This window comes from Bombina bombina, chromosome 4 (assembly GCF_027579735.1).
Source record: "Bombina bombina isolate aBomBom1 chromosome 4, aBomBom1.pri, whole genome shotgun sequence".
Classification (NCBI taxonomy): Eukaryota; Metazoa; Chordata; class Amphibia; order Anura; family Bombinatoridae; genus Bombina; species Bombina bombina.
Genome location: NC_069502.1, coordinates 1156662930 through 1156678798, shown reverse-complemented (window position 1 = coordinate 1156678798; position 15869 = coordinate 1156662930). Strand labels below are relative to the sequence as shown.

Sequence of the window (15869 nt, the reverse complement as noted above, 5' to 3'; positions counted from 1 at the left end):
TTTATTTTTCGTTCATGATTCAGATAGAGTGTGTGATTTTAAACAACTTTCAAATTGACTTACTGTATATTATCTCATTTGTTTGTTCTCTTTAATATTATTATTATTACTATTATTATTACATCGTTTTTTTGTAGTTCTCTTGATATCCTTTGTTGAAAAGATACCTAGGTAGACTTGGGCGCTGTTAATTGGTGGCTGCACATGTATACTTAGTGTTATTAGCTCCAGCTAGCTCCCAGTAGTACACTGCTACTTCTTCAACAAAGGATACCAAGAGAATTAAACAAATTAGATAACAGAAGTAAATTGGAAAGTTGTTCAAAAATGTATTCTTTATCTGATCGATGAAAGAAAAATGTTGGGTTTCCCTGTACCTTCAAGTATCCTGTGACTTTGATAGGGTACATGTTTCATACTGTGGTTCAGATGTAATACATTTAATATAGACACTATAAGCAGGGCCGTCTTTAATATTGGATTGGACCCTGGGCAAAAATTCACTGCTGGGCTAATCATTAAAAAAAAAAAAAAAAAAAAAAAAATGCAATATGTGAAACTGGACCTAAGCAGTACTAATAAGTAAATAAATATATAAATTCCTCCACTGTGGATTCATTTAATATTCTTTTGAATGTGATTCTGGTGTGAGGTTAGCTGGTTAAAGAGATTTAGGGCAGCCAACAGGAGCAAAGCAAGGTAAAGGATGGAGGTGCAGACAAATATAAGTTTACTGACTGGAACAGCAGAACTACTATGGGAAGCTGTAAAATCTGAGACAGAGAGAAAATAAAAACTATAAAAATAAGCTTACATTAATGTGTGAAGTATCAGCATGACGCTATACATCAGCCACACCAGCACATGTCGCTTCTTTGCTAGGAACAAGTTCCCTCTCACCCTGAACTAGACAATGCTGCATGGGGAGGGGCGTGTGTGCACTCACTTATTCTTCCCACTGACACCTTTCTACAAAGCACTATTCCCCTAACAAACTTCAGTTAGTTGATCTTAGGGCCACAGCAGAAAGAGCAGGGCTAAGTGGACCAGTAGACTGGATGCTGTCTGTCCAAGGCTGCATGGATACAGTGTGAGATGAGTCACACAGCCTCAAGACTGAAGAGAGCAGTGTATGCAGCTGCACAGATGCTCAAATCCTCATGTGTCTGCCGCTCCAGCTTTCTGCTGCATACGCCTACAGTCAGCCCTACCCAGAAACAATCCCCACCACCAGAGCAGTTACCTGGTAACAGTGGTAACCCCAATAGGACCTTTTCTGATGCAGTGGGAAATGGCTGGATGCCGAGTTAGGGCTTTGCATTCAGTGCTGCACAGTGCACATCTAAAACAGCACATGGCACTAGCTTGGCATTTCACATGACACCGGCACGGTCTGGCACAGTTTTAAAAAAAAATATAAGCAGAGTACTTTTGACTGTGACAGTATTAGGACTGAATGTGTGTGTTCCCCATGTCACATCAGTAGTCTGGTATGAACAATAAAAAAAAAAAAAATTTTTTTTTTTTTAGGACTCTTGGGCCCCTCAACAGAGACTGGGCCCAGGGCAGCTGCCCCTTTTGCCCTGTGTTAAAGACGGTCCTGACTATAAACAAAGTGTTTCATAAGAAAAGTTGATCAAGAATAGCTGATCATTTAATATATTTTCAAGCTTGCAGCAAAAACTTCTCAAATATCCAGCTGAAATTTCCTTTTAATATTAAAGGGACAGTAAAGTCAAAATTAAAAACTTTCATGATTCAGACAGAGAATGCAATTTTAAACAACCTTCCAATCTACTTCTGTTTGCAAATTTGCTTCATATATTTATCTTTTATTGAAGAGTAAAACTATGTATGCACGTGTCTTTAGTACTCTATGGCAGAAGTGTTTTGCAAGATTGTATAACAAAGCTGCAAATAATGTTGCAAACCACTGCTGCTATAGAGTACTAAAGACACGTGCACACTCCTGAGCTCTTATGAGCCTACCTAGTTTTACTCTTCAATAGAAGATACCAAGAGAACGAAGCAAATTTGATAACACAAGTAAAATTCGAAAGTTGTTTAAAATTGGGTGCTCTATCCGAATCATGAAAGGTGTCCCCCAAGGGCACTGCACACTGATAACGAGTAAAAGCTAGAAAGATATTTTAGTCTGATACAGAATGCTGCAGAGCAGACATGATTACCCAAATCAATAGCCCTATTGTGTTTGTGTGTGTGATAGATAACAACTATTAAACATTATTGACTTACTCTGCCCAAAGCCTCCGTTTCTGCTCATGAAAATAATGAAGGAATCTAAAATTTTGCAGAGGTTCATTACAATGGTCAGCTCCTGTACGGGAAAAGGCAGGAAGGTCTTATTCTTCTGTACAAATTTAAGTCCCTTGTCCACAGTCCGTGTAAATAAGCTCTCTAAGTATTGTACACCGTGGAGTGGTAACTTTGAAGACACCTGAGAAATCCAGGTCTTAACAAACGGCTTCCATCCCAAATCAACAGGATCCTGTATTGAAATACATATTTATTTGACAGATAGCATAATACAACACAATGATAAAGTTCAGGACCCTTGCTCCATACACTCACATTTTGTAGAGCAGTTGTGGCATCACAACTACATTGTAATAAATTAATATATAATATAATAAGCATTTAATAATTCATCATATTTTAGTATACAGTATATAAAAATATTGCATACAATATAAGCCGCCTCTTCATTAATGTCAATAATTTTCCCAATATGCTTTTTTGTTGAACATTGTATATAACAAGTATGGTTGTCAGCCAGTTAGTATTCTAACAGTAAGATTTATATTTTTAAGGGTAATTTCAATGTCGACAGGATAGCATAACTCCAAAATTTCTCAGAATTTTTCTGGGAATGGGAGGTCATGGGCAGGGTCGGGCGTGTCTTGGGTGGGGATGAGTGGGCAGAGTCAGGTAGGCTGTTGACGGAACTGGAGAAGTCCCTGGTTTCGCTCTGGAAACCTGGGACATTTGCCATGAATGGGAAATTAGGGGAGGACAAGGTGGTAGAGTTCCTAAATTGTGACAATCCTGCAATCTGCAGTTGAGAGCTATGACAAAGATAATAAAATGCGTTGCTGAATTTGAAAAGTCCAAATACTAATGTTGAATTGTCCCCATAGAAGAGACTATCTGCAAGTAGCTTGGAGAATGTTGCAGAAACAGTGCTACACAGGCCTTCAGTCGCTTCATTCTCCTTCAGCTCAAAAGACTTTAAAATATAAACGGCTAGATTACGAGTTGTGCGTTAAGGTAAAAATGCAGCGTTAACAGGTCCTAACGCTGCTTTTTTATGCCCGCTGCTATTACGAGTCTTGCAGGTTTAGGGGCACCGCACACTTTTTTGGCCTTACCGCAAACCGACTTACGTAAACTTCGTAAACCCTTTTTTCTATGGGACTTCAATAGCGCCAGTATTACGAGTCTGTCCTGGGAGGCCAAAAAGTGAGCAGTACACCCTCTACATCCAAGATTCCTAATGCTTTCTAAAGTCAGTAGTTATGAGTTTTACACTACAACGCCGTAGCATAAAACTCATAATTAAAGTGCTAAAAAGTACACTAACACCCATAAACTACCTATTAACCCCTAAACCGAGGCCCTAAAAATATTAACCCCTAATCTGCCGCTCCGGACATCGCCGCCACTATAATAAACATATGAAACCCTAAACCACTACACTCCCGCCTCGCAAACACTATTTAAATATTATTAACCCCTAATCTGCAGCCCCTAACATTATACTTATTATACCCTAATCTGCCGCTCTGGACATCGCCGCCACCTACATTATACTTATTAACCCTTAATCTGCTGCCCCCAACATTGCCGACACCTACATTATATTTCTTAACCCCTAATCTGCCGCCCCCAATGTCACCGCAACCTACCTACACTTATTAACCCCTAATCTGCCGCCCCCAATGTCACCGCCACTATATTAAATTTATTAACCTCTAAACCTAAGTCTAACCCTGAAATATAATTTAAATAAATCTAAATAAAATTACTATCATTAACTACATTTTATCCTATTTAAAACTAAATACTTACCTATAAAATAAACCCTAAGCTAGCTACAATATAACTAATAGTTACATTGTAGCTAGCTTAGGGTTTATTTGTATTTTACAGACAAGTTTGTATGTATTTTAACTAGGTAGAATAGTTAGTAAATAGTTATTAACTATTTAATAACTACCTAGCTAAAATAAATACAAAAGTACCTGTAAAATAAAACCTAACCTAAGTTACACTAACACCTAACACTACACTACAATTAAATAAATTCCCTAAATTAAATACAATTAAATAAATTAAATTCGCTAAATCACCAAAAAATAAAACACTAAATTACAGAAAATAAAAAACAAATTACAGATCTTTAAACTAATTACACCTAATTTAATAGCCCTATCAAAATAAAAAAAGCCCCCCCAAAATAAAAAAACCCTAGCCTAAACTAAACTTCCAATAGCCTTTAAAAAGGCCTTTTGCGGGGCATTGCCCCAAAGAAATCAGCTCTTTTTCCTGTAAAAACAAATACAAACACCCCCCCAGCAGTAAAACCCACCACCCACACAACCAACACCCCAAATAAAATACTAACTAAAAAAAACCTAAGCTCCCCATTGCACTGAAAAGGGCATTTGGATGGGCATTGCCCTTAAAAGGGCTTTTAGCTCTATTGCGGCCCAAAGTCCCTAATCTAAAAAATAAACCCACCCTTAAAAAAATCCTAACACTAACCCCCGAAGATTCACTTACTGGGAGAAGTCTTCATCCAAGCTGCAAGATGTCCTCAACGAAGCCGGCAGAAGTGGTCCTCCAGACGGGCAGAAGTGGGCCTCTAGACGGGCAGAAGTCTTCATCCAGACGGCATCTTCTATCTTCATCCTTCCGGCGCGGAGCGGGTCCATCTTCAAGACATCCGACGTGGAACATCCTCTTCAAACTACGGCTTCTTCATAATGAATATCACTTTAAGTGACGTCATCCAAGATGGCGTCCCTTAGATTCCGATTGGCTGATTCTATCAGCCAATCAGAATTAAGGTAGAAAAAATCCTATTGGCTGATGCAATCAGGCCATAGGATTGAACTTCAATCCTATTGGCTGATCCAATCAGCCAATAGGATTGAGCTTGCATTCTATTGGCTGATTGGAACAGCCAATAGAATGCCAGCTCAATCCTATTGGCTGATTGCATCAGCCAATAGGATTTTTTCTACCTTAATTCTGATTGGCTGTTAGAATTCTATCAGCCAATCGGAATCTAAGGGACGCCATCTTGGATGACGTCACTTAAAGAGATATTCATTACGAAGAAGACGTCGTTTGAAGAGGATGCTCCGCGTCGGATGTCTTGAAGATGGACGCGCTCCGTGCCGGAAGGATGAAGATAGAAGATGCCGTCTGGATGAAGACTTCTGCCCGTCTGGAGGACCACTTCTTTTAAGGGTGTATTAGGTGGGTTTATTTTTTAGATTAGGGACTTTGGGCCACAATAGATCTAAATGCCCTTTTAAGGGCAATGCCCCTCCAAATGCCCTTTTCAGGGCAATGGGGAGCTAAGGTTTTTTTAGTTAGGGTTTTATTTGGGGGGCTAGGTGTGTGGGTGGTGGGTTTTACTGTTGGGGGGTGTTTGTATTTTTATTTAAATGAAAAAGAGCTGATTTCCTTGGGGCAATGCCTCGCAAAAGGCCCTTTTAAGGGCTATTGGTAGTTTAGTTTAGGCTAGGGTTTTTTTTATTTTGGGGGGCTTTTTTATTTTGATAGGACTATTAGATTAGGTGTAATTAGTTTAAAGATCTGTAATTTGTTTTTTATTTTCTGTAATTTAGTGTTTTGTTTTTTTGTGATTTAGCTAATTTAATTTAATTTATTTAATTGTATTTAATTTAGGGAATTTATTTAATTATAGTGTAGTGTTATGTGTTATTGTAACTTAGGTTAGGTTTTATTTTACAGGTAAATTTGTATTTATTTTAGCTAGGTAGTTATTAAATAGTTAATATTCTACCTAGTTAAAATAAATACAAACTTGCCTGTAAAATAACATTAAAGCCTAAGCTAGATACAATGTAACTATTAGTTATATTGTAGCTAGCTTAGGGTTTATTTTATAGGTAAGTATTTAGTTTTAAATAGGAATAATGTAGTTAATAATAGTAATTTTATTTAGATTTATTTAAATTGTATTTAAATTAGGGGGTGTTAGGGTTAGACTTAGGTTTAGGGGTTAATAAATTTAATATAGTGGCGGCGACATTAGGGCGGCAGATTAGGGGTTAATAAATATAATGTAGGTGTCGGCGATGTTGGGGGCAGCAGATTAGGGGTTAATAAGTATAATGTATGTGTCGGCGATGTCGGGGGCGGCAGATTAGGGGTTAATAAGTGTAAGATTAGGGGTGTTTAGACTCGGGGTTCATGTTAGGGTGTTAGGTGTAGACATAACTTTAGTTTCCCCATAGGAATCAATGGGGCTGCGTTACTGAGTTTTACGTTGCTTTTTGACAGGTGTTAGACTTTTTTTCATCCAGCTCTCCCCATTGATGTCTATGGGGAAATCGTGCACGAGCACGTATGACCAGCTCACTGCTGACTTAAGCAGCGCTGGTATTGGAGTGCGGTGAGGAGCACAATTTTGCTCTACGCTCACTTCTTGCAGGGTTTGTAAAAACCTGTAATACCAGCGCTGCAGGTAAGTGAGCGGTGAGAAAAAACTGCTTGTTAGCACCGCACAGCTCCTAATTCAAATGCTACAAAACCAAGTAGAAAGGTTCCCTTGCTGGGAAACTTGTCTGCCCTAACCTTGCTAAATTGGGTACCCATCTTTTTTTATCTTGTCCTTGAAATGTTTGCTAAACTTATACATATTGGGCCAGATTACAAGTGGAGCACAAAATTACGCTTTCACAAGCGCGATATTTGCACTCTACTCGTAATACCAGCATACGCAAATGAAGAGCATGCTTCCATAGGCTCACATTGAAGCCTCGTTTTCATGTCGATAATCACGGCAGAGAACCTAATGCAGCAAAGGAGGTAAGTTGTGCGGCAATGGGCAGCAAATTTTAAATATATATGTATATATACATATATATTTATGTGTTTATATGTGTATATACACATATTAACACATAAATATACATCAGTATAACCATATACATATATATTTCAAGTTTAAACGCAATCCCCAAAGACCGCAATGTAAAGGCATTTTTGTTTCAAACACCCCACATCCGCTCACTTTAACTCCTTATATTTAATTAAAAAAAAAAAAAAAAAAGATGCTCATATTTTTTTATTTTATAAAGGAACACTACATTTTATTTTGGGGCAATTGAGAGACATTTATTGAATTAACCAGAGGTCTGACCCAGGGTCGGCTCCAAGGGGGGCATTGGGGGGCAATGCCCACCTAAATGGAATGCTGTGCCCCCTCAAAAAATATTGATATGATCATACGCTTTAAAAATAATAAATAAAACAATGAATTGTTATGTAATGCTGCATGCTGGGGGCCGGGCCTAAGATCACAGTGCATCAATAGAAGCCGGTAGTCATTTATAGACATATTCTTATAGGTTCACAGTACATAGGTTTTAGTAAGTAGCCTGATATCCGTTAGTTATTGCGAAACAGGTATAGCTAAATCTAATCTACAAAATTACCAGTACATGAAAACCTAGTATCCTCACTGCTATTGCTAACAAAGGGGTTAATTGCATTGGGGGGTTTGGAGTGCATGGCTGTTTAGGGGACATGACTGAGATTTGAGAATGAGTTTAAGGGTTTTGGATCACGGTGATTAAGGGGTGAATTGTTTTTAAGGAGCTATTGCACTGGGGGTCTCAAGTTTAATGGCTCTGTTTAAGTGCACTGCATAGGATTTAGACTTCATTCTTTTACCTAATGATTTAGCACATATTCTCCAAATGTTAATAGTGGGGGATAAGCCAGTCAGAAGCTACACTTTCCTGCAGAATATGTAGGTCTGCTCTTATTTTGACTCTCATACATGCTTTGTAAATGCGTGCCCCCTCGTGAAAAAAAAAAATGCCCCCCCATTTCATTCGTTCTGGGGCCGACCCTGGTCTGACCTCTGGTTAATTCACTGAGCACAAAGTCCTACCGCGAGCCAGCTGTAGCATTAACCAGCCAATGGCTGGTTATTTAGTGTGTGTCTGTAAACGGGCAAATTTGTCCGTTTATGGGCGCACATTAAATTAGCGCTCCACTTGTAATCTAGCCTAATATATTTTAAAAATGATAATGTAGGAGAAAACTGCAATCACAAATACCTATACATATGAATAAAAAGCCTTTATACATGCTGCACATTTTATGATCTTACAAATGTCTGCACGTTACTCACCACATATACCATTGCACACCGGCTAACAGTAGCAGGACTTGCTTGTGACAAGCTGTCCACCTCAAATATCATTCTCATCCCTTGGGGTAACCGGATCCTTTCACTGTTGGCCAAGCAGAGTGTTCTGGTGTCATCTAAAACAGTGTTCAGGTTTTCTACCCAAACTGTATCAACAGGACCATCCAAGATTACCCAACTCCATTCAGGGATGATGCGACCTAAACCAAAATCTTTATTTGTAATATAATATAAATGTATTGACAAACAATTAAATCAATACTTATTTGGTCTACAGAATTTTGAATCATTAAAAAGTGAGGATGAGAGATAAAGACAGAAATAAAATGTTGGGGGATTAGATCTTAATCGAGCCACAAACAATGAAGCATCTATAAAAAAAAAAACATGAAACAGCAAACGTAATCTAATAGCAACTCAATGTTTGCAACTGTAACAGATTCAATTTGTAATTATTTTGTGACCAATGTAAAACTTTATATACAAGAAAAATACTGCATTGTGTTCTTGAGTTACAACCATGGTCGTCTGGAGGGGGGGGGGGGCAAAAACTCAAACACACATTTGCACACAGCTAGATTAAAACAAAAAACTCTTCTGTTTTGCATTTAATCTAGCTGTGTGCTTATAAGACAGACTTTCTATGTGTTGTGTTAACATTTTTGTTTTGTAATTTACTCTATGGGCTTTGCACCCAGGCCTGACTGGAGTTAACACAACATTATTAGGGACCCAGGGAGGAAGAGGCCTTGACGTGGTCCAGGGCTATCACCATGTGGCCAAATGCTGTAACGAACTCCCCCATTTTGCTTTTAATCTAGCTGTGTGCATGCAAGAGAGTGCCAGACTTTCTATGTGTTGTGTGTGTGTGTATATCTAAAAGCACTCACTTAAGTCACTCTTTTGATGCCAATGAGCTACCATGTTTAAAAGTATGTGCAGCTCATGAGTAAAACAAGCAACTCTTTGCTTCACATGTTGCCACTGATATTGTTATGCTTAGGGTATTTCATTTTTTTGCCTCCCCGCCCTGAAATAATTTCTGCGGACTCTCATGGTTACAACCAACTGATACACATCTGTTCTTAATTTCCCATAATAAATGAGGAAATTATGATTAATGATTATTTTAATGAATTGTACTGTGTTTGAGTGTGAGCTGAACGTTATTCTTACCATCATGCATCTTTGAGAGGGAATCTCCCCCTTCTGTATTTAAATCAGTAGAGGCAACTTTAGACACATCAGTAAATTCCTCCACATTATTATTGAGCTATGAGAAGAAAAATATAAATGAAATGCAATGGTTGTAAAAACCAGTGAAAAGATTTATACACTAAACAATAAACAAATCATATCTTTACTTTAATCTCAATGTCAATTTATTGCTTCCCTTCCTTTTGTTCACAATGTAAAATTATCTCAACTGGCATGTGCGTATCCCATACTGGACCCCAGGGCAAAGTCTGTGTAAGGGCCTCCCATTTCAACACTCTCCTTTCTGATTGGTTGCAGAAGCAGAGCCAGTAGCCACATAGGATCAATAGGAACTGCATCTCTGTGATTGTGAGTCATATTACTTCCTTGCTTATCCTATCCTGCGCTAGAAGATATGCACATGTGCCTACACAAATATGGTGGCAGTTTTTTCTCTTTGGCCACACTGTAAAAGCCACTGTTAAACCACTATTTAACCACTGTTAAAGGGAAGCCGTGTGCACTTTGCACTTCTGTGTCGCACCCAAAAAGGCACAGGTACAGATCAGCGTGGCTTCTTCCGTTTTTACAGGACTCCTATCTGACTTGCCGCAATAATGATAAAGAACTGTACAGTTTCAAAAATGTTAGTGATGATAAAAAAGGGTTGTAGCACTAAAAACAGATCAGGGGTGCATATGTATCAGGCTTCTGGGCTACTGTTAATGTCAGTAACAAAATGCTATTTTCAACACATAAACATTCCAAAACAAATGAAGAAAAATAGACAGTGTGTCTGTAGAAGTCAATTGTTTTACTTTCAATACACTTCTTTATCTGATAGAAATTCCCTAATGTGGAAGTCAGACAGTTTAAGATTTAATACTTTAGAATAGGAAATTCTCTTGTCACTGACACTGACTTTGTAAGACTAAAAATGGAAATAAACAGCTTTGTTGGCTCCAGCCTAACATATTTTTTTTTTACACAAACTGCAGAAAACAGATACAGAAACCCAGAAAAAAAAAACGTTGCATCCTAGAGAAGGCAGAATAAGCTGGTTGCAGAGAAGGGGAACCAATGCTTCATACATTTAAACAGACTTTAAAATCAAAAAGTAATCCCCAGTTACGTGTTTAATTAAGGAAAATAAAACAATGTCACACTATAAAGTCACTATTATGCTGTCTGCTTTTGTGCAAAATACCATAAAAGTGTCTATTTTCTAGTTACTCCAGGGAGGCTGGGGCTCCTTCAGAATATTTAAAGAGACATTTAAATCATTTTTTAATATAGTCCTCAAAAATGATCTACTGAATTGCAACAGCTCTGCATTTAAAAATATTTTTAAATTTTGCGCCGCTATAAAAATAAATTACAATAATAATAATAACAACCATCTTGGAAACCCGCAACCATATTTGTAAATTCATGAACTGCAACCACTGTTTTTCAGGGGGCTCATAGAAAGGCCAGGCATGATGCTACTGGAGCCAATGGCCCACCACACCAGTGTTCCCTTTAAGGTCAGTTTGCGAGCGGCACAGCATTGAAACAGTTAATAAGGGAACCACACCTTGCAGTCTGCATTGTGTTAAGTTTGCTAATTGTTCTATTTAACTGTTTCACTGCTGGTCCTTAGAGGGATCACTGCACCAGAACCAATATTGATTGCAGGCCTTATATGGGCCCTGTAAAGTGTGGGCATGCTCTCAATTGAGTAGGGCACCACCTGAATATATAAGCAGAGATACATTTATAGTGATGAGTCTTCTGCACAGAAACTCTGACACTAGGCATGTGAGGGCACCTCAGCATCATGGGTTAATAGTGGATTGAAATGTGCCACCTAATTAAGAAAAAATACACAAAACAAAAGCAGGTATAAGAAATATACGGTGACAAATCCACAGAAAGTGGGTGGGGCCCTTTGGGGGATTTGCAGTCTTGCAACAAATTAATATACTATATGAAAGTGAAAATGTTTTGACTGAATTAATGCCTTGTTTGCTGCAATTGATTTTCAACAGCCAAACTCACCTTATCTCTTGCCTTTTCTGGAGCAGCCAATCTGTACTTATTACTAAAGCATTGACATAACCATGGTAATTCTATTTATGATATCAAATTGTTTCATATCTCAGTAACCAAAGAAAGAAGCTGATCTTAAGAACAATCCTCATAATAAGACTAATGAACCTTATGTGGTCAATGTTGAGTACCAAAACCAAAAAACAATGTTGTTAGTTGCTGATCCTAAACTAATTTGTAAATATAGAATAAGTATTAATATTACCTTTATATAATTCTGGCAATAACACATATCTAACAACAATGCTGATTAAAGGGATAGTCAAGTCAAAATTAAACTTTCATGATTCAGATAGAGCATGCAATTTTAAGCAACTTTCTAATTTACTCCTATTATCAATTTGTCTTCATTCTCTTGGTATCTTTATTTGAAAAAGCTGGAATGTAAGCTTATGAGCCGGCCAGTGTTCCCTCTAAAACAATTTTTGTGAGACCCATCTGTGAAATAGTTAATTAGGTAACCGCACCCTGCAATTAGCAAACACTGCACAATCCAGACTGCAAGGGTATGGTTTTGTTTATTAACTGTTTCACTGCTGTGCCGCAAAACTGGGATTAGAGAGAAAACTGGAGCTGGCCCATTTTTAGTTCAGCACCCGTGGGTAGCGCTCGCTGATAGGTGGCTACATTTTGACACCAATCAGCAAGCGCTTACCAGGTGCCGAACCAAACATGGGCCGGCTCCTAAGCTTACATTCTTCATTTTTCAAATAAAGATACCAAGAGAACGAAGAAAAAAACACAATTTATGCTTACCTGATACATTTATTTCTCTTGTGGTGTATCCAGTCCACGGACCATCCATTACTTGTGGGATATTCTCATTCCCAACAGGAAGTTGCAAGAGGACACCCACAGCAGAGCTGTTATATAGCTCCTCCCCTCACTACCATATCCAGTCATTCAACCGAAAACAAGCAGAGAAAGGAGAAACCATAGGGTGCAGTGGTGACTGTAGTTTAAATTTAAAAATTACCTGCCTTAAAATGACAGGGCGGGCCGTTGACTGGATACACCACAAGAGAAATAAATTTATCAGGTAAGCATAAATTGTGTTTTCTCTTGTAAGGTGTATCCAGTCCACGGATCATCCATTACTTGTGGGATACCAATACCAAAGCTAAAGTACACGGATGAAGGGAGGGACAAGGCAGGTACTTAAACGGAAGGTACCACTGCCTGTAAAACCTTTCTGCCAAAAATAGCCTCCGAAGAAGCAAAAGTATCACATTTTTAAAATTTAGAAAAAGTATGAAGCGAAGACCAAGTCGCCGCCTTGCAAATATGTTCAACAGAAGCCTCATTTTTAAAGGCCCAGGTGTAAGCCACAGCTCTAGTGGAATGAGCTGTAATCCTTTCAGGAGGCTGCTGTCCAGCAGTCTCATAGGCTAAGCGGATTATGCTTCTTAGCCAAAAAGAAAGAGAGGTTGCCGAAGCCTTTTGACCTCTCCTCTGTCCAGAGTAGACAACAAACAAAGAAGATGTTTGACGAAAATCTTTAGTAGCTTGTAAGTAAAACTTTAAAGCACGAACCACGTCCAGATTGTGTAATAGACGTTCCTTCTTCGAAGAAGGATTAGGACACAAGGATGGAACAACAATCTCTTGATTGATATTGTTGTTAGATACCACCTTAGGTAAAAACCCAGGTTTGGTACGCAGGACTACCTTATCCGTATGAAAAATCAGATAAGGAGAATCACATTGTAAGGCAGATAACTCGGAGACTCTACGAGCCGAGGAAATAGCTACCAAAGAAAGAACTTTCCAAGATAAAAGTTTGATATCTATGGAATGAAGAGGTTCAAACGGAACTCCTTGAAGAACCTTAAGAACCAAATTTAAGCTCCATGGTGGAGCAACAGGTATAAACACAGGCTTGATTCTAACTAAAGCCTGACAAAATGCCTGAACTTCTGGAACATCTGCCAGACGCTTGTGCAAAAGAATAGACAGAGCAGAAATCTGTCCCTTTAAGGAACTAGCTGACAATCCTTTTTCCAAACCTTCTTGGAGAAAAGATAATATCCTGGGAATCCTGACCTTACTCCATGAGTAACCCTTGGATTCACACCAATAAAGATATTTACGCCATATCTTATGGTAAATTTTCCTGGTGACAGGCTTTCGTGCTTGTATTAAGGTATCAATGACTGACTCGGAGAGGCCACGCTTTGATAAAATCAAGCGTTCAATCTCCAGGCAGTCAGTCTCAGAGAAATTAGATTTGGATGGTTGAAAGGACCCTGAAGTAGAAGGTCCTGTCTCAGAGGCAGAGACCATGGTGGAAAGGATGACATGTCCACCAGATCTGCATACCAGATCCTGCGTGGCCACGCAGGTGCTATCAGAATCAATGATACTCTCTCCTGCTTGATCTTGGCAATCAGTCGAGGGAGCAGAGGAAACGGTGGAAACACATAAGCCAGGTTGAAAGACCAGGGCGCTGCTAGAGCATCTATCAGCGTCGCCTTGGGATCCCTGGACCTGAATCCGTAACACGGAAGCTTGGCGTTCTGGCGAGACGCCATGAGATCCAGTTCTGGTTTGCCCCAACGATGAATCAATTGTGCAAACACTTCCGGATGGAGTTCCCTCTCCCCCGGATGAAAAGTCTGACGACTTAGAAAATCCGCCTCCCAGTTCTCTACACCTGGGATATGGATAGCTGATAGGTGGCAAGAGTGAATCTCTGCCCAGCGAATTATTTTTAAAACTTCTAACATCGTTAGGGAACTTCTTGTTCCCCCTTGATGGTTGATGTAAGCCACAGTCGTGATGTTGTCCGACTGAAATCTGATGTACCTCAGAGTTGCTAACTGAGGCCAAGCCAGAAGAGCATTGAATATCGCTCTTAGTTCCAGAATATTTATTGGAAGGAGAGTCTCCTCCTGAGTCCACGATCCCTGAGCCTTCAGGGAGTTCCAGACTGCACCCCAACCTAGAAGGCTGGCATCTTTTGTTACAATTGTCCAATCTGGCCTGCGAAAGGTCATACCTTTGGACAGATGGACCCGAGATAGCCACCAGAGAAGAGAATCCCTGGTCTCTTGGTCCAGATTCAGTAGAGGGGACAAATCTGTGTAATCCCCGTTCCACTGGCTGAGCATGCATAGTTGCAGCGGTCTGAGATGTAAGCGTGCAAACGGCACTATGTCCATTGCCGCTACCATTAAGCCGATTACTTCCATACACTGAGCCACCGAAGGGCGCGGAATGGAATGAAGAACACGGCAGGAATTTAGAAGCTTTGATAACCTGGACTCCGTCAGGTAAATTTTCATTTCTACAGAATCTATCAGAGTCCCTAGGAAGGAAACTCTTGTGAGTGGGGATAGAGAACTCTTTTCCTTGTTCACTTTCCACCCATGCGACCTCAGAAATGCCAGTACTACGTCCGTATGAGACTTGGCAATTTGGAAGTTTGACGCCTGTATCAGGATGTCATCTAAATAAGGGGCCACTGCTATGCCCCGCGGCCTTAGGACCGCCAGAAGGGACCCTAGAACCTTCGTAAAGATTCTTGGGGCTGTAGCTAATCCAAAGGGAAGAGCTACAAACTGGTAATGCCTGTCTAGAAAAGCAAACCTGAGAAACCGATGATGATCTTTGTGTATCGGAATGTGAAGATAAGCATCCTTTAAATCCACTGTAGTCATATATTGACCCTCCTGGATCATAGGTAGGATGGTACGAATAGTTTCCATCTTGAATGATGGAACTCTGAGGAATTTGTTTAAGATCTTTAGATCCAAAATTGGTCTGAAGGTTCCCTCTTTTTTGGGAACCACAAACAGATTTGAGTAAAAGCCCTGTCCCTGTTCCTCCTTTGGAACTGGATGGATCACTCCCATAACTAGGAGGTCTCGTACACAGTGTAAGAATGCCTCTCTCTTTATCTGGTTTGCAGATAATTGTGAAAGGTGAAATCTCCCTTTTGGGGGGAAAGCTTTGAAGTCCAGAAGATATCCCTGGGATATAATTTCCAACGCCCAGGGATCCTGGACATCTCTTGCCCACGCATGGGCGAAGAGTGAAAGTCTGCCCCCTACTAGATCCATTACCGGATAGGGGGCCGTTCCTTCATGCTGTCTTAGAGGCAGCAGCAGGCTTTTTGGCCTGCTTACCTTTGTTCCAGGTCTGG

The 15869-nt window shown here is 39.6% G+C and overlaps 1 protein-coding gene across 1 annotated transcript in view; it reads right to left on the bottom strand.

Annotated features, from left to right (window-relative positions):
- The window catches only part of DNAH14 (dynein axonemal heavy chain 14), a 746387-nt gene that overhangs the window by 424054 nt on the left and 306464 nt on the right, over positions 1-15869 (bottom strand). The window contains 3 exon segments of the mRNA XM_053712788.1: positions 2257-2509; positions 8420-8649; positions 9614-9710. Coding sequence (XP_053568763.1) covers positions 2257-2509; positions 8420-8649; positions 9614-9710 — 580 coding nt within the window.